This window comes from Panulirus ornatus, chromosome 2 (assembly GCF_036320965.1).
Source record: "Panulirus ornatus isolate Po-2019 chromosome 2, ASM3632096v1, whole genome shotgun sequence".
Taxonomy (NCBI): Eukaryota; Metazoa; Arthropoda; class Malacostraca; order Decapoda; family Palinuridae; genus Panulirus; species Panulirus ornatus.
In genome coordinates, this window is record NC_092225.1 from 84,467,267 (window position 1) to 84,493,693 (window position 26,427).

Sequence of the window (26,427 nt, forward strand, 5' to 3'; positions counted from 1 at the left end):
TCGAGCGATCTTATATAATGACAAATACTAAGTAGTTAGCTGTATGATGAGGTTAGTAGTAATGGCAGATTTGGGAAAAAAATGACTTGCATCATCTTATGTGCTATTCACTTATGTGCACAGCACTGTGTCCCTATTTGAGCATGTATTACAAGGATTGCTTTGACTGGAAACACTCCATATAAGGAGCTGTGATTACGGCCTTTCTTCGTCGATCCTGGCGCTACCTCGCTAACGCGGGAAGCAGGTATTGTGTTTTTTTCCTCTTTTTTTTTAAATAAAATATTTGATAAGCATCCCCCCAGAATTTGATATAAGTCCTTTACGAAGACATTTTACAGAGAAATAAGAGCTGTTGATTGCTAAATTATGAATGAAATGTTTGGTGCAAGTGGTTGAAGTAAATATTACTCTGAATGTTTGCACAAATACTTGAAACGCACGTTGAACGTAAACTTATTTCAATTAAGTGGCAGTATTTTCATAAGATAATGAAGAAATTAGATATTTTGGGTGGTGACTATACCAGATATATCTTAGTGGATTATTCTTTGGTATCTTGGACATTGGAAAACAAGACTCCAGTCCTTTAAAATAATTCTCACAAGTATTGTACACCAAATATACACCGAATACAACCCATGTATTTGATTAAAGTGTCCACGTTTATGATTAAATGGTTGTTGTGCGATTTACTGTTATGTGATCCCGAAGAATAGCAATATAACCATCGTTTACCCGCCAAAAACTGTTTATTTACATCTTGGAAGGTTACCATTTTGAGGGGTTAACTATTATTGTTACATTTTCAATCCACCTGTGTAACAAAATGCCGAGAAGTCCAACCAAAAAGAGACAGTCGAACAATGATGAGCAAGTTATGGCCTCGCAAAGTATACCAAAATGCCGTCAGAGTGTTATGTTCATGAAGAGTAAGATTTAACCCCCATTATTCCATGCCGTTATTTATTAATTCATGTGTAATATGTGACGATTGATCCATACTTCTATCCCACTTAAGGGTTTGTCTCATTCCATTCTTCAAGTTTAGAATGGTTATCTCTGTTAGGAGTGTCATGGTCATAATAGGATTTCAGTAGAGGACGAAATATGTGGCATTCCAGACGCCATGAATTCTGCAACAATGGCCTCGTGTCATACTTTTATTCAATACAGGTGAGCACACGGGACACTCATGTGTGCGAAATGCAATACTTAGACCCACGAATTACCTTAATGCACCAGTCAATGAACATATAGTTTAAAGTCACCATAAAAATAACATTGGTATAATAAAGTTCTAGTTTAAGGGCACAGCAAAAGTAACTTGGATTTGGAAGAAATGCTTCTCTAGGCTTGATATATTTGATGGCAGTGTGTAAGTCAACCTGGAGAGCATAACTTGGAGCATTATTTCTATATGAAAGATAATGGCAATAGTGTTGGTTATGAGGATTTAGTGAAAACATCCGGTACAAGTAAGTGAAAGCACTAGATATCAACTAAACCCATGAAAAACCTCACCTGATTTCACCTATGGGCTGAGCTTACCATAGTTGTCGATTTTTTTTATTGTAGGCCACATATGGTAACGTGAAAGTCTAATTTAGTTCCGCATTGCCATTAGCTTTTAATATTGAATGATTTTTGTTTTGCAGTGCTAGTTTAGTGTTCAGAGAGTATAGCAACGGTTGCCAAACATGAATTGGAGCATTATGTTATACTGAATGATATTAGACAGGGTTATGCCAGTGAGGGCCAAGTGTATCAGGGAAAATGTGGGGGTTTATTAAACCTTTCACAGTTCAATTGATTTCAGGCTTTTTCATGAAAAGTGTCAGTTGTTCACCAAAATAGAAAAGTATGAGTTTGACCTTTTGTAATAACTTTTCAGTGTTGAAAGAAGCTGCATTATACTATACAAATTGTAAAATACTACTAATCCAGTTTCTTCAAAATTATATATTAGAATGTAAATATCTGTCTATATCTTAAATGACTGTTCCCTCCTAGAACTCCCATCAAGTGGGCGGCCATTGGCAAAAGAGTCTCCACTTATCCCTGGCCTTACATGCCTTCCTTGCATACACCATTCCATATATTCTTACACCATTGCTCTCCCTCCAGTACTCTTCCACTTTATTTCCCATGCCACAGACGGTTTTCCTCTCACACCAACCCCTTTGATTATACTATCACACACTCTCCTTGTAAATTGATACATATGAAAATTCATGTTTCATAGCATGGAACTCAGATGATAGTATACATAGAGATTTGATGTTGGTTTCAGGTACAAGAGTATAATCCTGAATGCTGTAGCAGGGTGAAATTTTTTTGTAGCTGTGAGGTAAACCCAAATTTTGCAGGCAATGGGTATGAATGCTTGCTTAGGTATATCCAAACTGTGCAGCAAAAGGGTTAATGTAAAAAACAGGAAAATTTCTCATAGCTGTTGAGATTTATCTTAACTTTAAGTAATGTAGTTGAAATATAACAGTTACACCCAAGAAAGCATTGCACAAAAGCCTCTTATTGTTAGTAGACAGATGACAGGCTGAGTGGCCATGTGGTCATTGAAAGCAAAACACTTTGCTGTTTTAGCATATTTCTAATGTACATTTTAGCTGTTAAGTAAAGTTTTCATTGGTTCTATTGAAATTTTAAAAGAGATTTGCCTATTTTACATGAATTAATCCCACATCTTTGTAGATATACATAATCTTCATTATTTACAATCATTCAGTAAAACTTAATGTTCCAATCATGCTCCACAGTTATTTTGATCACAGAACACTACACTAACATAGAAGTAAGAAACTCAGCATCTAAAGCTGATAGCGATGCAAGCCCAAGCAAAATTTCAACCCAACAAATCTGCCCTATTAGTTGCACATTATGAAAGGAAGTAATCAGAGTTTTTAAGCACAGCAAACATAATTAGTGAAGAAAACCTCTCAGCAGCTGAGTGCAAATGACTCCATAACTTACATTTATTTTTGTAATAACTTGCTGATAATTACAGGATTTCTTCTGAATGTGGACTTGGCTTCTAGTGTCAACCCCTCGTCATTACCTCTGCATTGGTTCATGTATTTATGACTTTAGGTGATGGGTATATCAACATCCAGATCAGTTTTCCAGATTTATTACCATAGAGTTTATTCTCTTGGAGGCTTAATAGCTTTTTGAATATACTCCCTCTTTTAGGAGATTAATCCAGTAATTGATAGCTCTATGTACAGACATAAATTTCTTTTCATTTAGGTTAGAGTTTCATTTAAGTAAATCTTACTGGTGTCAGTATGCATTACTTCTGTTGATATCAATGAGGTCATATACTGTTGGGTTTTACTTTTGTGTTAAGGTAGATCACTTTGCCATGAAAGTCAGTGTGCTTCTTTCATTTTTTCTCGGGTAGTTACTTTTTGTTGCATGTAGGAGGGATCATTGCCTTGACCATAAAGAGGACTGTTTGCACATGGACTCATATTTCTCATCTGATAGTGGTCCTAAAATATGTGAGTTTTGCTGCATTTGCAATCCTTAAACTTGTTTTTTTGTATTGTTTAATGACTCTAATTGCCATAAAGGAGATGAAATACTGTATCCTTATTTCATTATGTAGTACTAATGGATATATGCTATTTCCCCAGCAGAATTCTTCAGTGACTCAGTCATCGGCATCTAGCTTTTGTTTTAGAATTTTTTGCATTTGGATTTTCTCAAACAATTGTATAGAAGTATTTAAGGAGAATGCTGAAATGGAACTCGTGTACATAAATGTTCATCCCTCCATTATACTGTATACCAGTTTCCCAATCTTAGGATGCAACCCAAACCAGGGTGCCAGGGGTCCTCAGTGAGGTTGGAAAGGGCATCGAGATAATTTTTAAAGTGCAACTTTACCCAAATCAATTTTGTTGAACATTTGCTCTACAAATAAGTATTATTCAACTAAGTATTTTTAATCTAGCATATTGATGATTGGCATTCATGCACACCTAACCCTGCTTCCCTTGCCAACTACTTACAAATGTGAGGCAAGGTTTTCTAGTCAGGTAATCACCAAAACTAGAGTGGTAGCTCTTGTTGACCCACAGCATGACCTGTGCTACACCTTGGCTGTCAATATTCACCCAAAATTAAAGAGCTGAAAGAGAAACTACAGCAGAGTAGCAGTTGATTTTGAAAGGATTTTTTTTTTTCATTTATGTTGAAGTTGGGTTGCTTTGTTGTTCAGACATATATCTTTTTTTCTTATGAACAAATGAACTTGAAAGATTCAGGGTGCTTTGTGAGTTTTATAGAAAACTGAATAATTGTCGTATTATTATTTCATCAGATTTATAAATGTACCATATACATTATAATTAATAATGGCAGTAGATAAAAGAATCGCATTACATATTAATCTAGACCTTGTAATTATATTATTTTATTTATTTACCAATAAATACTCGTTAGAATATCTGTCATATGCTTGAGGGATCACAAGGTCCAGTACGTGGTAAATTTAGTTACAGCAAAAAAATTGGGAGTCACTACTGTAGACATTACCAGTCAGTATGGAAATTTTAAAATTTTTCTTCAGGAATATGGAGAATCATTAGTAATTGATTCATTGTTTAGGTTTTTTCTCTAGCCTTTGTTATGACAATATTAAGACTGGTAATACAATTACATCATGTAATACTGCATTGCTGGAACATTTTTGGTTGGATATGACAATGTCTTTAGGCCATATTGAGTATTTTGTTAAAGTTCCTTTTTTCTCATGAAACCTCTAGATCCTTTATATCAGCTTAGGTGGGAGCTTTTAAAGGTCTTTGACCTTTTACAATGTTAGTTTTACAGGAAGAATAGCTCTGCAACACTTTACAAAATCATCTTTATAGCGTTAGGACTAGGAAGAAGAGTGAAGTCCCTACAATAGCTGAACATAGAAATATGATGAATTTATGAAAGAGCCTTTATGTGTAAAGTTTCTTGTCAATGTCTTACTGATAATTATATGATTAAATTTAGGAATGAACCAGTTTTGTACAGTCCTGTCCTGAACTGCATCCTTTGTATCTGGTTGGTACATTGGGAATTTCTTTTGTTTCTTGGAAGAATTTTTACTTTTTCATCCAGCCCCCCCCCCCCCCCCCCATCTCTCTCTCTCTCTCTCTCTCTCTCTCTCTCTCTCAACCCTTTCCTGCCCACATCAGCTCTTGGTGGCCCTGGTCCTGCGTGGCTTGATATATTGTTGTTGGGTCTCTGAATGAGCATTAGGTGGCCATAAAGATATTACAGTGCATGAAGTGGCTGAAATTCTGGTGTATTATTATTTTATTGGGAAAAATGGTGTTTTGACCTTATGATCAAGTGTTTTCTGTATACTCTAAATCTAAAGGCTGTGCACCCACTTGGAGAAATGTTTTTTCATATTGCAAAAAATAATTTGCATTTATTTTATATCAGTCATTGAGGTAAGAAAGGATGAATTAAGAATTGTCCAAATAGTAAGAGAGGAAGGACAGCTTGGAGTGTTGTGTAAATGCGTTTGAAAATGATAAGATTTCTAAGATAATGATGTGTTATGATTTAATTGCACTTTGTGATGCTTTTCTTTATAGCTGTATATGGTATATGGTGCTTGTTTTCTTACAAAATTTATGTATAGATATTTGGTCTTAAAAAGTAAAACATTTTCACTGGATAGAGTGTGTATATTTACATAGTATCTTTTTTGCAGATTCCTTCTTCACATCAGCAAACATTCAGCTGATAAAACTGAGGCATCCATGTACTGCTAAACCTGCATTATATGTTTTTGATAAAGACAGCAATAGAATATTTGATTTTGTTGCCTTTGATGAAGGTTACAGGTATGTGTAAGTGATAACTTGTTAACTTAATGTGATTTTATCATAAGAGGAACAGAAATGTATTTCCTTTATAAGAGTTGTAATGGATGATGGTGAAATTTTAAATGTAGACCAAATTCAAACTTGATTAATTTATACAAATTTTGAATCGTGAAATAGTGCAATCAAGCATTTACAGAGTTGAACTCTGCTTATATTAATGCACTTAGGGAAATTTGAAACATCCTGCATGCTAGAATTCTGAAATTGCAAGATATTGGAAGATCTCTTTTTCATGTCTCCATTTTTGGGTATAGATTTATGATCAAGAAGTGTACCTAAACTTAAAATGTTTTGCTTAATATGGGAAAGGCTTAATGATACAGCATTTAACTAAATGGATAAATCTTGTACTGTATTTGGAATTTCCAATATCTTCCAGTACAGGTTCATATTGTAGTAACCACTATCCATGTGATTTCATCTGATTATGTTTCTACCTGCCCTTTAAGCCTTTTAAATGTTTATATTGATACAGTAGTTCCTGATGCCACTGCTAAGAGGTGTTGTTACAGTTTTTCCTTTCAAGTTTAAGTTGATTTTTGACTATAGTGATTTACAAAGGAACATGACATCTTTCCTGACCTCACTTTTGAGGTTGGGTTGTGCCATGTTTCCTAGGTATTGATTGTTGAACCTTGTTCTTTGGGTGAGGTGAGGAGCCTTTAGTTTTGCTTATATGATTACACATTACTTGATAACAGGAGTACTCTGTTTTTTATTCAGCATTCTTATAGGCGAATCAAGGCCGTCACCACAGCCCCCTTCTCTGTTTCTTCTTCTTCTTCTTCTTCTTCTTTTTTTTTTTTTGAAAAATAAAACATTGGAGGGAATGATTTCCATTTGTTCACACTCAGTCTTTAGCTGTCATGTGTAAAGCACCGAAACCACAGCTCCCAATCCACATCCAGGCCCCACACACCTTTCCATGGTTTACCACAGATGCTTCACATTCTGTGATTCAGTCCATTGACAGCACATCAACTCTAGTATACCACATTGTTCCAGTTCACTCTATTCCTTGCACGCCTCTCACCCTCCTATATGTTCAGGCCCCAGTCTCTCACAATCTTTTTCTTTCCATACCTTCCTGGTCTTTGGCTGCCTACCAACTACTTCTTGCAATTAATCATGTACATACATAAATCACAAAGATATAGGAAAAACCTTACCTAGCTCCTGGAATCCCAGACACCATTTTTTCAACATTTATGTAGAGGGAATATGGTAGATTGTGCTCTTTTTTTTTTTATTTTTTCCACAGTTCTCTTTGATAGGGCCTCACCTAATGCATGAACTGATTAATACTAATGTTTTGAGTATTATTTGTACATTGTTTGCACTGTTTACATAAGTATATGAGTATTATTTCAAGCACTTTTTGCCTATGGTCCTAATTAATCCCCTGAGTAATTGGAAACTAATATCATGACATATCCCGATTTGATTTGGCACAAACATTCTTAATACTTGTATCACAATATCCTGACCCATCTGCATGGTAGTCCTGATGATGTTATATGGGTGTGAAGTGTGGGTCCTAGGTAGTGCATTCACAGAGTGGATGTAATAGATATGAAATGTTTAAATACAGTATAAAGTGTAGCAAGGGTTGATCAAATAAGAAATGATCTTGGAAGAGAGATGTGTGTGGTAGTAAGGGAGGTATGTATGAGAGAGCTGAAGAGGGTGGGTTAAAATTGCCCAAATATATGGAAAGGATGAGTAAGAAATTAATAACTAAGAGGATATACATGTCAGAAGTGGAGGAAACAAGGAAAGTGGGAAACCTAGGTGAAGGTGGAAGGATGGGGTGAAAGATGCTTTGAGATAGTGGGGCCTGAATGTGCAGAAAGGTGGGAGTTGAGCTTGATACAGAGTGAAATGAAGGGGCAATGTGCTGTCTTTGGACTGAACCAGGGCATATGAATATGTCAGGGGAAACCATGGAAGGGTCTCTGAAGCTTGGTTGTGGATAGAAGGCTTTGATTTAGATGCATCATGCATAACAGCTACAGAGTGGATGACTGAAGCTGTTCTTTGTCAGTTTCTTTTGCTATCTTGCTAATGTAGTAAAAAGCGACTGAGTACAAGTGAAGCTGTATATAAAGGAGGTTACCGTAAAACCACTGCAGAACAACATTCAAGAAATAGGGTACAAATTCATAGAATGTTGAGATGCAGAAGGTAAATGAGGGAAAAGACTTGGGCATTAAAATCCGTGGTGACTTTAAACCAAGTAAGGAAAACCTAGAAACAGTAAAAACAACCAACAGAACTGTTGGATTTATGGACTGGGTTTTCAAACTTAAGTTTAGGGAAATTATCCTTGCTCTTTACTGTTCATTGGTGTGTTTAGGGAAATTATCCTTGCTCTTTACTGTTCATTGGTGTGTCCCCATCTTGAATATTGTTTACTTTTGTACATCCTACTTGAAAAAAAGACCTAGACTGAATGGGGAGAGTAGAGCACTGAATTACCAAGATGATCCCTAGACTGAGAAGATTAAAAGATGATCTTTCATATGATTAGCCTAGATAGAGATTTAAGAGATAATCTTGTTGAAAGTTGTAGATGAAATTAAATGTCATCTGTGTATTATATGTATATGTGACATATACATCTTTCCCTTGTACAAAGGGGATATGTTCCCAGAAAATTTTGTACAAATCAGATTTGTGTAAATCATACCCATTACTGTACTACACAACAGAAAAGAGCCAATCCCAGCAAATCTTTCCTGGTAAGAGAGTAATTGATCAGTAAGGCATATCAGTAATTTTGCAGATAAAACATCGTATTAGATGCAGGAAAAGAAATGGTTTAAGCATGCAAAATTGATGTTTTATGTTTGATTAAGGTAATAATAAATATTGAATGCTTGTGTGAACTGAAGGCTTTTTTCCTGGATATATCTTTCTAAAATCAGGATGCATCTTATATGCCAGAAAATATGGTATTTTAAAAAGTATTGCAGGTAGTTGCCCAAATTTGTTTGCATCAGTGACATTTTAGATATTGAGCACTAGAAAGTGTTTAAAGCATTAAGAGATTACAGAGGTTTTGCATACAAATTTTGATTTATGATTTTATGGTGTCTTGTTTTCTTTCATTCTTGAAGAAATAATGAAATTCTTTAAGACAGTTATGTGAAATAATTTTCAGGTCATGGTTTATTGGTGAAACTGTACAGTCAGATGGGCAACTGTATATCACAACTCCGGTGGATGTAACATATCTGATTCTCCCTTACCTGATGAAAGTGAGTTCAGAATAATATTAAAAGCTTCAGTAGGTTTTAGTTTATTTGACATTGGTGTCATGACAATATATGTTTTTTAAAAAAAGATATGATTTGCAGTGCTGGCTCTGAATATATGTTTAAGTGAAGTATGCCACCCTGAAAGAGCATAACTAGAATGATTTGGAGCAGGGTAACATCAGAAAACAGTGGCTTAAGAGGGGGCAAGAAAAGGGAAAGACAGAAATGGAGGACATAGCTTTGCTTGCAAGACTGTTGAATGTGTATACAAGAACAAGATGTGTGGCTACAATATGAAAGAGAATAATGTATAAGAACCCCCAGTTTTGTTTATAAGGCTACATAGGTTGGAGCTAATACTGAAGGGCTCTTTATCATTTAGCATTACCATTGGCCAGACCACACATACAGACATCTCACCAGAGGAGAGCTCAAGGCAGTGGTCCCTATTTCTTTCAAGATTTTGGAGGGTCTGCAGCTCATGAAGCCTATTTTTTATGAGTAAAGGGGGAAATAGAATATGAAGGGCAGCATGAGTGGTATATGCATTAGATATACTGTTTGAATGTGCAAGATTCACTAGGCTTTTGGATTGAGTTTCAATAGGCTTTTGGATTGGAAGCTTCCCAATTTGTGAGAGGGTGATTGGATATTATTGTGAAGAGAACAAGAGTAGTAAGGTACTTTGTATAACTTTGTATAAAAGTGCAGCTTTGACTTGACGAAGGGGAGTAAAATTGTTACTGCACCAGAAAGGCAACACTCATTGTCAATTAAGATCTAAATTCTCATGCTTCCACAATATTTTGCTCTAGTAAGCTTCATTACTAGAGCAAAATATCTCATTATTTGTATTACTTTAGTGGACAATTTAAAACATTTGGAATTACATGAGCCAGGAAAGGCTGCCATGGACTAAGTTTCAGGAATGTACCAAGACCAGTCATAACCAGATCAGCAAAAAGGAGACTAAACGAGATGCAACCACTAGAGAACTAGTATTTTTGGATGTTATGGGAATATGTGAAGGAACAAGAACTAAAAAACTAAGGAAACATCAAAGATAATGAAGGGAGTCATGAGATTTGAGAGGAATTGGGAAATGTAAGAAATATACTTTTCTTCATATGATGAACAGAAGTACAGTTTAGAGGAGGGGATTCAGGAGATACAAAACTAGAGGTAAGAAGATGAAGCCATTTAGAAAGCAAAGAAAGTCTGAGGGTTGCTTGCTTTAAGTACTAGAGGCTGTTCAGTTTGAGGAAACTGCTAAAATGCATACAGAGTCTGCTAATGATAATATTTGTCAGAAAATTACAGGATCAGTATTGATTGCTGTTATGATAGGGGAGAGGACAAAAGCAAATACAAAATCTGTTGAAATTAGAGGGCATGAAAGTGCTGTAGGATCAGTGTTGGTTACTATTCAGGTAAAGAAAAGGACCAACATGCACAGAGAAAGTGATGATGATAGAGGGCAGGAAAGTTTGAGAAATGGATGATAGTGTAGGGCAATGAAGTTTTATGTTAACGTTGCCTTCAGCAATAACAATACTATAAAGAATATCTTAATCAAAAACTCACCAGAAAATTGTGCTGGCTGTGTTTACAGAATACTTTGTAAAAATTGTAATATGTTTTATGTTGGACAGACTGGTAAGGATCTTTCTGTTAGACTTGAGCAGCATGAATATAGAATAGGAACAGGACAAGAATCAAATGGTTTGTTTAATCATGTTAAGAATCATGACCATTGTATTGACTGGAATAATTCCCCAGTTTTTAAGTGTAATTCCTTTACCATGAGAAATATAATTAATCCTCTATCATTAAATACACAAAGAATTATAACATTCATATTAGTGAAGGTCTATACAAATTAGATAGCTTTATTGTTGGCAAAATTTGTAAACAGTTCCCTTTCTTGTCCACATAAGAAAAATTTTATGATAAGCATGATGCCTGACCCAAACACACCAACACGAACACCACCATCCAGTAACACTTGTTTACCAATGGCATCTTATCCACATTTCTTCCTTGTATATTGGCTGACTGTTCTATGTTTTCTAGCTCATTCTTGTATCTCCCCTGATGATGTGATCATTACACGAAAGTGCACTTTCGTGTAATGTACATCTGTATATATATGTATATGTCTTTTTATGTGTATGTATATGTTGATATGTATATGTATGTATATATCCCTGGGGATAGGGGAGAAAGAATACTTCCCACGTATTCTCTGCAAGTCGTAAAAGGCAATTAAAAGAGGAGGGATCAGGGGGCTGGAAATCCTCCCCTCCCATTTTTTGATTTTCCAAAAGAAGCAACAGAGAAGGGGGCCAAGTGAATATATATGATAGAAAAATATGTATATGCGCATGTATGCATTATGTATATATATATATGTGTGTATATGAGTGGATGGGCCATTCTTCGTCTGTTTCCTGGTGCTACCTTGCTGACGCAGGAAACTGTGATTAAGAATGATAAAGAAGTATAATATATATGTTTGAAGGAATAGTTGTTCCAACAGTATTATATGGTTGCGAGGCATGGGCTATAGATTGGGTTGTACGGAGGAGAGTGAATGTGTTGGAAATGAAATGTTTGAGGACAATATGTGGTGTGAGATGGTTTGATCGAGTAATGAAAGAGTGAGAGAGATGTGTGGAAATAAAAAGAGTGTGGTTGAGAAAGCAGAAGACAGTTGTTGAAAAGGTTTGGACTTATGGAGAGAATGATTGAGGAAAGATTGACAAAGAGGATATGTGTTAGAGGTGGATGGAGCAAGAAGTAGGAAACCAGATTGGAGGTGGAATGATGGAGTGAAAAAGACTTTGAGTGATCAGGGCCTGAACATACAGGAGGATGAAAGGCATGCAAAGAATAGAATGAATTGGAACTATGGGGTATACCTTGGTCAACGTGCTGTCAATGGACTGAACTAAGGCATGTAAAATGTCTGGGGTAAACCATGGAAAGGTTTGTGGGGCCTGGATTTGGATAGGGAGCTGTGGTTTCAGTGCATTATACATGACAGCTAGAGACTGAGTGTGAACAAATGTGGCCTTTTTGGTCTGTTTTTCTGGCACTACCTTGCTGAGGCAGGTGGTAGTGATGCTGTTTCTTGTGGGTTGGGGTAGTGCCAGGAATGGATGAAGGCAAGTAATTATGAATATGTACATGTATATATGTGTATATGTCTCTGTATGTGTATGTATATATATATATGATAGGACAAGAGCAAAGGAAGGAGTAGCACTACTGAAGCAGTTGTGGGAGTATGTGATAGAATGTAAGAAAGTAAACTCTAGATTGATATGGGTAAAACTGAAAGTGAATGGAGAGAGATAGGTGATTATTGGTGCCTGTGCACCATGTCATGAGAAGAAAGAGATCCATCCTTCCACCTCCAATGTTTTGGGTGCAGTTGAGTGAGTGTGTTAGCAGCTTTGATGCACAAGACCGGGTTATAGTGATGGGTGATTTGAATGCAAAGATGAATGATGTGGCAGTTGAGGGTATAATTGGTGTACATGGGGTGTTCAGTGTTGTAAATGGAAATGGTGAAGAGCTTGTAGATCTATGAACTGAAAAAGGACTAGTATTTGGGAATACCTGGTTTAAAAAGAGATATATACATAATTATAAGTATGTAAATAGGAGAGATGGCCAGAGAGCGTTATTGATTACGTGTTAATTGATAGGCTTGCGAAAGAGAAACTTTTGGATGTTAATGTGCTGAGAGGGTCAAATGGAGGGATGTCTGATCATTATTTTGTGGAGGCGACGGTGAAGATTTGTAGAGCTTTTCAGAAAAGAAGAGAGAATGTTAGTGTGGAGAGAGTAAGTGAACCCCACAAAACTTTCCATGGTTTTCCCCAGACACTACACATGCCCTGGTTCAATCCATTGACAGCACGTCGACCCTGGTATACCACATCATTCAGATTCACTCTATTCTTTGCACACCTTTCACCCTCCTGCATGTTCAGGCCCTGATCGCTCTAAATCTTTTTCACTCCATCCTTCCACCTCCAATTTGGTCTCCCACTTCTCCCTTCCACCTTCAATTTGGTCTCCCACTTCTCCTCGTTCTTTCCACCTCTGACACATATATCCTCTTTGTCAATCTTTCCTCACTCATTCTCTCCATGTGACCAAACCATTTTAATACACCCTCTTCTGCTCTCTCAACCACACTCATATTAATTACCACACATCTCTCCTACACTTTCATTACTTACTCGATCAAACCACCTCACACCACATATAGTCCTCAAACATCTCATTTATGCCCCGCAACCATTCCTTCAAACATACCCATTTTTGCTTTCCAAGATAATGTTCTCGCCTTCCACACATTCTTCAACGCTCCCAGAACCTTTGCCCCCTCCCCTCCCTGTGACTCACTTCTGCTTCCAGGGTTCCATCTGCTGTTAAATCCACTCCCATATATCTAAAACACTTCCTCCAGTTTTTCTCCATTCAAACTTACCTCCCAGTTGACTTGTCCCTCAACCTTACTGTACCTAATAACCTTGCTCTTATTCACATTTACTCTCAGCTGTCTTCTTTCACACACTTTACCAATCTCAGTCTCCAGCTTCTGCAGTTTCTCACCTGAATTAACCATCAGCGCTGTATCATCTGCGAACAACAACTGACTCACTTCCCAAGCCCTCTCATCCGCAACAGACTGCATACTTGTCCCTCTCTCTAAAACTGTTGCATTCACCTCCCTAACAACCCCATCCATACAGAAATTAAACAACGACATCACACACCCCTGCCGTGTGTGAAAGGAGAAAGCTGATAGTAAATGTGAATAAGAGCAAGGTTATCAGGTTCAGTAAGGTTGAGGGACAAGTTAGTTGGGACGTAGATTTGAATGGAGAAAGATTGGAGGAAGTGAAGGGTCTTAGACATCTGAGAGTGGAGTTAGCAGCGAATGGAACCATGGAAGCGGAAGTGAATCACAGGGTGTGGGAGGGGGCAAAGGTTCTGTGAGCGATGTAGAATGTGTGGAAAGAGAGAACGTTATCTTGGGGAGCAAAAATGGGTATGTTTAAAGCAATAGTGGTTTCCACAATATTATATGGTTGCGAGGCATGGGCTATAGATAGGGTTGTATGGAGGAGAGTTGATGTGTTGGAAATGAAATGTTTGAGGACAATATGTAAGTAAGTAATGAAGGGGTAAGAGAGATGTGTGTTAGTAAAAAGAGTGGCTAAGAGAGCAGAAGAAGGTATGTTGAAATGGTTTAGACATATGGAGAGAATGAGTGAGGAAAGGTTGACAAAGAGGATTTATGTGTCAGAGGTGGGGAGAACAAGAAGCGGGAGATCAGATTGGAGGTGGAGGGATGGAGTGAAAAGAATTTTGAGCGATCATAGCCTGAACATACAGGAGGGTGAAAGGCATTGCTACCCCTGCTTCAGCAAGGTAGTGCCAGGAAAAACAGACAAAAAAAGCTTCATTCATTCACACTCAGTCTCTAGCTGTCTTGTGTGATGCACCGGAACCACAGCTCCCTATCCACACCCAGGCCCCACAGACCTTTCCATGGTTTACCCCAGATGTTTCACATGCCCTGGTTGAGTCCAGTGACAGCATGTCAGTCCTGGTATACCCCATCGTTCCAATTCATTCCATTCCTTGGACGCCTCTCACCCTCCTGTATGTTCAGTCCCCGATCACTCAAAATCTTTTTCACTCCTCCCTCCCACCTCCAATTTGGTCTCCCACTTCTTGTTCCCTCCACCTCTGACACATATATCCTCTTTGTCAGCCTTTCCTCACTCATTCTCACCGTATGTCCAAACTATTTCAACACACCCACTTCTGCTCTCTCACCACACTCTTTATTTCCACACATTTCTTTTCCCCTTTCATTACCTCAAGTCTTAAATTTATCATGTTTCAGGCCACCAAAAATGTTCCTCTGGATCACCTGCTTGAAGACCCAGACTTTCCAGCCATATCTCACTTAGCTGCTGTAGCTATAACTGAGGATTTCACTCATGTTGCAGATAGGAAAGGTTTGTAATTTTTTTTATGCAATTTTTATTTTGTTTTGTAGAAGGTAATAAAATCAGATGGCCCCTCATCCTATAAGGAATTTTGGTGAATGACATTGATTTGACTGTATATTATCATGTCATGTGTCTTTGTCAGCATCACAGTCAAGCTGGTATATGTTGAATTTTTCCAAAACATATGCTGTAGTTATTTCATCACTTTCATGCACTGAAAACCTGCATATGTATAACTTTTGATAATGACTTTAGATATTGGTTTGGGTCATCTGAATGTGAAGCTTTTATCATTGGCTTGTGTGTACCAGGAGATAAAGAATGTATTGAAGGAAGAAAATCACCATATCAGGTACTAGATGAGGATTTTTTCCTCAAAGACTTAGTCTTGCATCTGGATGCTACTTTGCTTGTATGGGAAATAGCGAACAAGAATGAAAGAAAAGAAAAAGACTGTACACTATAAAGGAGAATTAGGACAGCATATCCTACAGTATACAGCATAAAGCACATCCTATGCTTTTTCTCTATTTTATCAACGATTCCCTTTCTTTCACAAGTAATCAAATGTGCTCATGCACTGATGACTCAACACCTGGAACCTGGCTGCTTTGTGGGTGCATGTTGACTTGGCATCATTGGTGAAATAATGCCATCCTATATTACTTTACAGTTTTGTATATCATTTCTTTTTACCTTTATAGATTTTTTTTATCCCTGGGGATAGGGGAGAAAGAATACTTACCATGTATTCCCTACATGTCATAGAAGGCGACTAAAAGGGAAGGGAGCGGGGGTCTGGAAATCCTCCCCTCTCATTTTTAGTTTTCCTAAAGAAGGAACAAAGGAGGGGGCCAAGTGAGGATATTCCCTCAAAGGCTCAGTCCTCTGTTCTTAACGCTACCTCACTAACGTGGGAAATGGCGAATAGTATGAAAAAAAAATTTGGCTGAACATGCTAATTTTTAACCTGCAGTGTTCTTTATAGTACTTAAAGTTTGTATTTCGAGAGTCACTCTGCCAAACCCTCCATTTCCCATAGGCCTTGTACCTTGCCAACCATGGTTTTTACTACCAACCACAAGGTCTTCCCCAGTGGTTGGCCAGGGACTCATATAGGTCTGAAGCCATGTTGTGGGGATTGATTCTGTTGTGGATCAGATTTTCAAAAAGTTTGGATGCTGATGACAGAGGTGATGTATGTCAGTAGGAGGAAGGAGAGTGGGATAGTTTGAAGGGTTTTAGGATTTGTGCTGTGTTGGCAAGTTTCCAGATGTCAGGAATTTTGTTGTGAAACCATGAATAGTGGAATATGTAGGTTTTTGGTGTAAGGTTTTGATTTCACTGTATGTCAGTGGGAGTAAAGGGTGGGTGAGCATTTGTTTCTGGGTGCATTTTGTGTAGGCTTTTTAAGTCTGTTCTAAACATTCTCTTTGGAGTTGTGGTTAATTTGTGGCTAATTGAGCCACTTCATTACAAAACTTGGAAAAATACTGATGTTTGTTAGCAAGAAAATTTTTCAGTGACATTTATTGTATTACTAACATAGACTATGAGGACCTTAAATTTATGCTGTACTCTATTGTGCAGAACTCTTATCACTTTAAAAATGTTTCTCATTTTGTACATTTTAGATATTCTATAAAGGATTCTGTTTGCTATTAACATTCAAGTTAATCTTCTTGGTTGTTGATATACCTCATCCAGTTTTAAGAATAATGTCAAATTATCTTGGCAGGATAGTTTATCTTGCCCTCAAACATTTAACAATTGTTCTTGGAGAATTTTCTTTTGTGTTTTCTCTGACTGATGCAACTTTTCGAGACCAATAGAACTAGATTATTTGAAGATTAACAAGGAATGCCATCCATTTTGGTTTCCACTGTCTGGTTGAAATTTCACACGGAGAGAACATTTCGGTTTGGATTCAAGACTGGTTTTGCTGGTTCAACCTGACCTGCTGGTTAAGAACCATATCAACAGGGTTTAGAGTTTGGGGATTGGGATTTGTTATGGGCTGTGTTGATTTATGCTGTTAATGTTTATGTAGATTTTTTTTTTCACACTTGTTCATTGTTTCCCATGTTAATGAGGTAGTGCTAGGGACAGATGAAGAAAAGTCATTATTTGATCACTTCCATTTTCTAGCTGTTATGTGTAAAGCACTGAGATCACAACTCCCTATTCACAACCAGACCCCACAAACCTTTTTGTGGTTCCCCAGCTGCATGTCTGTCCCCTGTATGCCACATCACTCCATTTCACTCTGTCCCATGCATGCCTTTCACTCTTGTACATGTTCAGGCCCTGAACACTGAAAATCTTATTCACTCCATCCATCTCCAATATGGTTCCCCCTTCTCTTTTCCCCTTCCATTTCTGATACATAAATTCTCTGTCAACCTCGTATTACACATTCTCTCATTTCCATACTATTTTAGTGCACTCTCTTGAGTTCTCTGAAACATACCCTTCTTATTAACATACCTCTCTCCTTATCATTACATAGTCAACCCTCCACATGCTACTTATTTTGTCTTGAAACATTTTGTTTCCAGCAAATTCACCCTCTTCCTTACATTCTCATTTATAGCCCATGCCTTGCATCCCTATAGTATCACTAGGACAGCTGTACCCTTAGAAGTACCCATATTTGCCCTCCCAGATATTAATCTCCTTCTCCACACATTTGTTAATGCTCGCAGAACCTTTGATCACTCCCTGGTATGTAAATCTCCCAACTTCCTCCAAGTTTTCTCCATTCAAAACACACACCAAGCTACCCTGTCTCTCAGCACTGCTAAACCTAAAAATTTGCTTTTATGCACATTACTCTCAACTTCCTCCTTTCACATGCTTTCCCAAACTGCAATGCCAATTTCTTCAGTTTCTCATGTGAATCTGCCACCAGCGTTGTAACATCAGCACATAACAGCGTTTGCAGAGGCTCCTTCCTAATGTTCCTACTGACACCTTCTATCTAATGCTCCAACCTACTACCTCTGCCAAATGTGTCTACCCAATAATCCTGCCTAAATATTCCTACTTACTACTTCCATCTACTACTGCTACCATTTTACTAAAAGGCAGGGCTAGTGTATAGTGCTCCCTGCAGGAAAATATAGAATTATGAAGAATGAAGTGCATGAATTAGGTGTTTTCAAGTGTTACATATGACAAGGAGAGATTGTATGTCTGTAGTAGTTGGTAGGCAGCCAACAACCAGGGATGAATATTGCCAGTACATCCTGCCTAGGTATCGGGAGGGTTAGTGACACCTTCTCAGTGAGCCAGCACTTCAGTGGTTGTCAAGTTGCACTCCTCTGGCTCAGTTGGCTGTCTTTTCTTTCTGCTTCTCTAACATGTGGACTACTGGTATTCTGTCCACAAACATACTATCCATCTACATCTCTGATGCCTGTTCCGTTTTGATAACTGTTTCATTCCGTACATTTCGAAGCTTTGAAATTCTCTGCCTTTCTGTCTTTCCCAATAACTTTGAACTGGCACATTGTAAAAGACAGGTTTTCACTTTCTCCAAAATTCTTTAAGACTTCCCATTGTCTCTTTTTTTTTCCCCTTTGATAATCCTTGCTAAATTTCAAATAAGGCCTGGCCTTTGTGTGGACTTCTGTCTGTGACTGGAGCTTCCAGTTTGAAAAAAAAAAAAATCCTTGTTCCCTTTGGTTTTATACAGTGTCACTACACATTCATTCTGCCAGTCCTCAGGCACCTCACCATGAACCTTACATACATTGAAAATCCTGACACCAACCAATGATATGGTCACCCTCTTTCTTAAATTATTTACTTGCAGTACCACCCACTCATGCTGCCCTACCACATTTCCTCTTACACAAAGCTTTCATCACTTCCTTTCTCCTCCAAACCACTTTCCAAGACTCTCTTTGCCTACGTTCTTCAATCAAACAGCCTACATCTGTGTTTTGGGAGCAGCTCAGTGAGTGTGTTAGCAGCTTTGATGCATGAGACTGGGTTATAGTGATGGGTGATTTGAATGCAAAGTTGAGTAATGTGGCAGTTGAGGGTATAATTGGTGTACATGAGGTGTTCAGTGTTGCAAATGGAAATGGTGAAGAGCTTGTAGAGTTGTGTGCTGAAAAAGGACTGGTGATTGGGAATACTTGGTTTAGAGAGATATACATAAGTATATGTATGTAAGTAGGAGAGATGGCTAGAGAGCAAATATGGATTACGTGTTAATTGATGGGCATGTGAAAGAGAGACTTTTGGAAGTTAATGTGCTGAGAGGGCCATCTGAAGGGATGTCTGACCATTATCTTGTGGAGGCGAAGGTGAAGATATGTAGAGGTTTTCAGAAAAGAAGAGAATGTTGGGGTGAAGAGAATGTTGAGAGTAAGTGAGCTTGGAAAGGAGATTTGTGTGAGGAAGTACTAGGAGAGCTTGAGTGCAGAATGGAAAAAGGTGAGAGCAAATGACGTAAAGGGAGTGGGGGAGGAATGGGATGTATTTAGGGAAGCAGTGATGGCTTGCGCAAAAGATGCCTGTGGCATAAGAAAGATGGGAGGTTGGCAGATTAAAAAGGGTAGTGAGTGTTGGGATGAAGAAATGAGATTGTTAGTGAAAGAGAAGAGAGAGGTATTTGGAAAATTTTTAATTTTTGCAGGGAAATATTGCAGATGACTGGGAGATGTATAAAAGAATGAGGCAGGTGGTCAAGAGAAAGGTGCAAGAGGTGAAAAAGAGGGCAAATTAGAGTTGGAGTGAGAGAGTATCGTTAAATTTCAGGGAGAATAAAAAGATGTTTTGGAAGGAGGTAAATAGTGTGAAGACAAGAGAACAAATGGGAACATTGGTGAAGGGGGCTAATGGGGAGGTAAAAACAAGTAGTGGTGAAGTGAGGAGATGGAGTGATTATTTTGAAGGTTTTTTTGAATGTGGTTGATGATAGAGTGACAGATGTAGGGTGTTTTGGTTGAGGTGGTGTGTGAAGTGAGAGGTTCAGGGAGAATGGTGTGGTAAACAGAGAAGAGGTAGTGAAAGCTTTGTAGAAGATGAAAGCTGACAAGGTGGCATTTTTGGATGGTATTACAGTGGAATTTATTAAAAAAAGGGGGTGACTGTGTTGTTGACTGGTTGGTGAGGATATTCAGTGTATGTATGGTTCATGGTGAAGTGCCTGAGGATTGACGGAATGCATGCATAGTGCCATTGTACAAAGGCAAAGGGGATAAAGGTGAGGGTTCAAATTACAGAGGTATAAGTTTGTTGAGTATTCCTGGGAAATTATAAGGGAGGGTATTGATTGAGAGGGTGAAGGCATGTACAGAGCATCAGATTGGGGAAGAGCAGTGTGGTTTCAGAAGTGGTAGAGGATGTGTGGATCAGGTGTTTGTTTTGATAAATGTATGTGAGAAATACTTAGAAAAGCAAATGGATTTGTATGTAGCATTTATGGATCTGGAGAAGGCATATGACAGAGTTGATAGAGATGCTTCGTGGAAGGTATTAAGAGTATATGGTATGGGAGGTAAGCTGCTAGAAACTGTGAAAAGCTTTTATCAAGGATGTACTTAGGCATATGTATGAGTAGGAAGAGAAGAAAGTGATTGGTTCCCAGTGAATGTCGGTTTGCGGCAGGGGTGCGTGATGTCTCCATGGTTGTTTAATTTCTGTATGGATGGGGTTGTTAGGGAGATGAATGCAAGAGTTTTGGAGAGAGGGGCAAGTATGCAGTCTGTTGTGGATGAGAGAACTTGGGAAGTGAGTCAGTAGTTGTTTGCTGATGATACATTGCTGGTGGCTGATTCGGGTGAGAAACTGCTGAAGCTGGTGACTGAGTTTGGTAAAGTGTGTGAAAGAAGAAAGCTGAGAGTAAATGTGAATAAGAGCAAGGTTATTATACTAGGTTCTGTAGGGTTGAGGGACAAGTCAAGTGATAGGTAATTTTGAATGGAGAAATGCTGAAGAAAGTGAAGTGTTTTAGATACCTGGGGTGGATTTAGCAGTGGATGGAACCATGGAAGCGGTGGTGAAGGGTGGGGGAGGGGGCGAAGGTTCTGGGAGCATTGAAGAATTCGTGGAAGGCGAGAACATTGTCTTGGAGAGCAAAAATTGGTGTGTTTGAAGGAATACTGGTTCCAGTAATGTTATATGGTTGCGAGGCGTGGGCTATACACAGGGTGGATGTCTTGGAAATGAAATGTTTGAGGACAGTATGTGGTGTGAGGTGGTTTGATCGAGTAAGGAATGAAAGGGTAAGAGAGATGTGTGGTGATAAATAGAGTGTGGTTGAGAGAGCAGAAGAGGGTGTATTGAAATGGTTTGGTTACATGGAGAGAATGTGAGGAAAGATTGACAAAGAGAATATATTTGTCAGAGGTGGAGGGAACGAGAAGTGGAAGATCTAATTGGAAGGGGAAGGATGGAGTGAAAAAGATTTTGAGCAATTGGGGCCAGAACATACAGGAGGGTGAAAGGCGTGCGAAGAATAGTGAATTGGAATGATGTGGTATACCGGGGTCAACGTGCTGTCAATGGATTGAAGCAGGGCACGTGAAGCGTCTGGGGTACACCATGGAAAGTTCTGTGGGGCCTGGATGTGGAAAGGGAGCTGTGGTTTCGATGCATTACACATGATAGCTAGAGACTGAGTGTGAATGAATGTGGCCTTTGTTGTCTTTTCCTAGTGCTGCCTTGCACGCGCAGGGAGTTCCATTTTATGTATGGCGGGATGGCGATAGGAATGGATGAAGGCAGCAAGTATGAATATGTACATGTTTATATATGCATATGTCTGTGTATGTATTTGCATGTATACGTTGAAATGTTATATGTCATTCATTATACTTTGTCGCTGTCTCCCGCTTTAGCGAGGTAGCGCAAGGAAACAGATGAAAGAATGGCCCAACCCACCCACATACACATTTATATACATAAACGCCCACACACACACATATACATACCTATACATTTCAACGTATACATACATATACATACACAGACATATACATATATACACATGTACATATTCATACATGCTGCCTTCATCCATTCCCACCGCCACCCTGCCACACATGAAATGGCATCCGAAAACAAAGGCCACATTACTTCACACTCAGTCTCTAGCTGTGATGTAATGCATCGAAACCGCAGCTCCCTTTCCACATCCAGGCCTCACAAAACTTTCCATGGTTTACCCTAGACACTTCACGTGCCCAGGTTCAATCCACTGACAGAACTTCAACCCCAGTATACCACATTGTTCCAATTCACTCTATTCCTTGCACTCTTTTCACCCTTGTGTATGTTCAGGCCCCGATCGCTCAAAATCTTTTTCACTCCGTCCTTCTACCTCCAATTTTGTCTCCCACTTCTCGTTCTCTCCACCTCTGACACATATATCCTCTTTGTCAATCTTTCCTCACTCATGTTCTCCATGTGACCAAACCATTTCAGTACACCCTCTTCTGCTCTCTCAACCACACTCTTTTCATTACCACACATTTCTCGTACCCTTTCATTACTTACTCGATCAAACCACCTCACACCACATATTGTCCTCAAACATCTCTTTTCCAACACATCTCCTCTCCTCCACACAACCCTATCTATAAACCATGCCTCACAACCATTTAACATTGTTGGAACCACTATTCCTTCAAACATACCCATTTTTGCTCTACGAGATAACGTTCTTGCCTTCCACACATTCTTGAATGCTCCCAGAACCTTCGCCCCCTCCCCCACCCTGTGACTCACTTCCGCTTCAATGGTTCCATCTGATGCTAAATCCACTCCCAGATATCTAAAACATTTCACTCCCTCCAGTACTTTTCCATTCAAACTTACCTCCCCATTGACTTGTCCCTCAACCCTACTGAACCTAATAACCTTGCTCTTATTCACATTTACTCTCAGCTTTCTTCTTTCACACACTACCAAACTCAGTGACCAACTTTGCAGTTTCTCACCCGAATCAGCCACCAGTGCTATATCATCAATGAACAACAACTGACTCACTTCCTAAGCCCTCTTATCCACAATAGTTTGCATACAAGCCCCTCTTTCCAAAACTTGCATTCACCTCCCTAACAACCCCATCCATAAACAAATTAAACAACCATGGAGACATCATGCATCACTGTCGCAAACTGACATTCAATGGGAACCAATCACTTTCTTCTCTTCCTACTTGTACACATGCCTTACATCCTCAATAAAAACTTTTCACTGCTTGTAGCAGCCTACCTCCCACACCATGTACTCTTCAATATCTTCCACAGAGCATCTCTATCAACTGTATAATATGTCTTCTCCAGACCCATAAATGCTACATACAAATCCATGTGTTTTTCTAAGTATTTCTCACATACACTTATCAAAGCAAACACCTGATCCACACATCCTCTACCACTTCTGAAACCACACTGCTCTTCCCCAATCTGAAGCTCTGTATGTTGAAATGTATAGGTATGTGTAAATGTATGGGTGTGTGTGTGGGCATGTATGTATACACATGTGTATGTGGGTGGGTTGGGCCATTCTTTCATCTGTTTCCTTGCGCTACCTCGCTAATGCGGGAGACAGCGACAAAGTATAATGATTGAATAAATAAATAGATCTGACACCCAATTATCAGACTCAACAATCCCCCAGAGTACTCTTTTCATGTCCTCTTTCATATCCTTCTCAGTTCCCTTTTTTCTCCTTTCACTGATGTATCCATTTGTTCTCTTGTTTTATTACCACTATTAACCTTTTTTCCATTTATATTTCAAGGTTATGCTGATTTGGTGCTTCAGAGGACTTTTGTATATGTCTTGGTCTCATGGCTTCTTTTTATATACAAGAACAGAATTTACTTATTCGTAATGTTTTATACACATGTGAAATTGATTTATGTTGATTTTGATATTATGTGTGTCACAGTTAAGAATTAGCTTATGTATATGTTGTGCTTCAGCATTTTAGGGACTAAGTGTTAACTACCTTTCAGTCATGTTTACATATCCAACAGATTTTCATTTTCTTGTGGTGATACTGGGTCAGCCCCTTGGTGTCCTGATAGTGTGGGGTTGATTCTAAATGTTAACTACCTTTCAATCATGTTTATATATATCTAACAGATATTTGATTTCTTGTGGTGATACTGGGTCTCCCCCTTGGTGTCCTGATAGTGTGGGGTTGATTCTGCATCACTACATAGATATTTTATATGTGTATATGTATGGCTAACCATTCAGAACACATCGCAGTTTGATATAATTGGCAGGACTAACTTGTGAAAATTCTTTTTTCATTTTTCTTGAGAAGGTCATTGGCTCTTCTAAAACTATACCTTTGTCTCTCTTGAGTGTGTAGCAAAGGTTATTGTTGTGGGAATGGAATCAGCTTTTCATAAGTCTATTTCTTCATTCACTTCACAGTTCAACCACACTTTCTCTGAGGCCGTTCATGCAGGAAACCTGCTGGCTTATTCAACTTTCATCTTTGCCTGAAATCATTGCAGATACATTAATCATGAGATAAAGTACTGCTTAAACCAAACCAAAAGAAGTGTGATTACCTCTTCCACTCTTTTCAAACACACTTCATTTCTCTCACCATAACGTCTGCTGAATTGATAAAATCAAGACAGAAAATGCTCAACCCTTCATAACATTATGATACTCTTTTTAGGATTCTTTTTCATGTATTAATTTGCATTTATTTTAGGAAATGCTGAACTTGAAGTATGGAAATATAATGAAGCTAGTACTCTGTCTTGGTTGGAGAGCCGAGTTAGGCAGCTATCCACACTTTTACAAGAGAAGAAAATTCCAACATCTAATGCTCAGAGCTTCACTTTTGTACGTACAATGGACTTAGAGCAAACAAAGGGTAAGTTTGAGCTCTTAGTGGGAACAGAAGATATTAAAAATTTTGGTTTCAGTGTTATATGTTATGCTAATCATTTATGTGCCTACAGTAGATGCAAAACTGTACCAAACACTTTTTCTGTTGTATTTGGTTGTACATAAACCAAGATATTATCTATTATCTGTCATAGTGGCTCCTCATGTTACTGTCTTATAGCTGCACTTTGTTTACTCAGCATCTGTAGGTGTTTCATTGGTTTTGTATGTAACCTTTTTATCAATTTAGGTGTCACAAGGGCTGTTTGTCTAACTTTCAATAAACTTTCTCTTGTAGCTTTCACCACATGGTTCCTCACAAGCTTTCTGATTGATTTAGCTATGTTTGGAGAATATACAACTATTATTGCTCAGTTACATTTAGTGCATGCAAAGAATGCAAGTATAGTTGGTCCTGAAGGGCATTGTTCAAAATCTATTCTTAATCATGCTGTAAACGTTTACTGAGCTGTACCCCTTCAATCTATCTGTAATGTAACCCCACTGAAATTCCCTCACTAGATTGCCATGTCATCCAGAGTTGTGGTACAGTGCTGTTTTACAGTGAAGCTGCAATTATGGCAAACTTCATGTTCACTTGTAGTCAGTTGACAATGTAATGGTTTCCACCCCATTTGATTTCCCATTTACTGTTTGATTTCACCATTAAGCTCTCAGGCATGAAGGGATTATGTTAGACTAATTGAACAGTTGAGATAACAATATTTGATTCACTGTCTCCTTGCATATGTAATTCAGCATAATTTCCCCTCATATGAGTTGCTGTGTTTCATAATATGGGAGAATTATAGGATTCTCTTTGTGCATGTCATGAAAAATTTTGGAACTAGTAATTGTCTCTTTTAGTAAGTGGAAGATAGCATGAATTTGTTCCTGACAAAAGCACCCAAACATGACCTCTGGCTTGTTATAATGACACATATGAATCATTGGCAAGGTGGCTGGAGTTGACAGTATTGCAACTGAATTTCTTAAGAAAGGAGGTGATCATATTATTGATTCATTGGTTAGGATTTTCAGTGTGTATGAGCCATGGTGAGATGCCTGAGGATTGGTGGAATTCCTGTATAAAGGTAAGTGGGAAAAAGGTGAGTGCTTGGACTACAGAGGTATTAAGTTTCTTGAGTGTACCTATAAAAGTAGTAGCATGGAACATTAGGCAGGAACATTCGGTAGAGGTAGCTGGTAGTAGGAACATTAGGTAGGAGCCCCAGAAAATTCTGCACCAGGATTGCCCTCTGCCAGTGGCCTTTTAAGGCTGAGGCAGTAAAGGCTAAGAAGCAGCAGTGAAGGTAAACAGTTATGGAGACAT

General features: G+C 38.4%; 1 protein-coding gene across 1 annotated transcript in view; it reads left to right on the forward strand.

Moving 5' to 3' along the window:
* Positions 1-747: 747 nt before the first annotated feature.
* LOC139757886 (ribonuclease H2 subunit B) overlaps positions 748-26,427 on the forward strand; it is a 39,825-nt gene continuing 14,145 nt past the window's right edge. Inside the window, exons 1-5 of the mRNA XM_071678810.1 lie at positions 748-932; positions 5,741-5,873; positions 9,079-9,175; positions 15,108-15,222; positions 24,916-25,080. Coding sequence (XP_071534911.1) covers positions 830-932; positions 5,741-5,873; positions 9,079-9,175; positions 15,108-15,222; positions 24,916-25,080 — 613 coding nt within the window. The 5' untranslated portion in view covers positions 748-829. The remainder of the gene's footprint in view (positions 933-5,740; positions 5,874-9,078; positions 9,176-15,107; positions 15,223-24,915; positions 25,081-26,427) is intronic.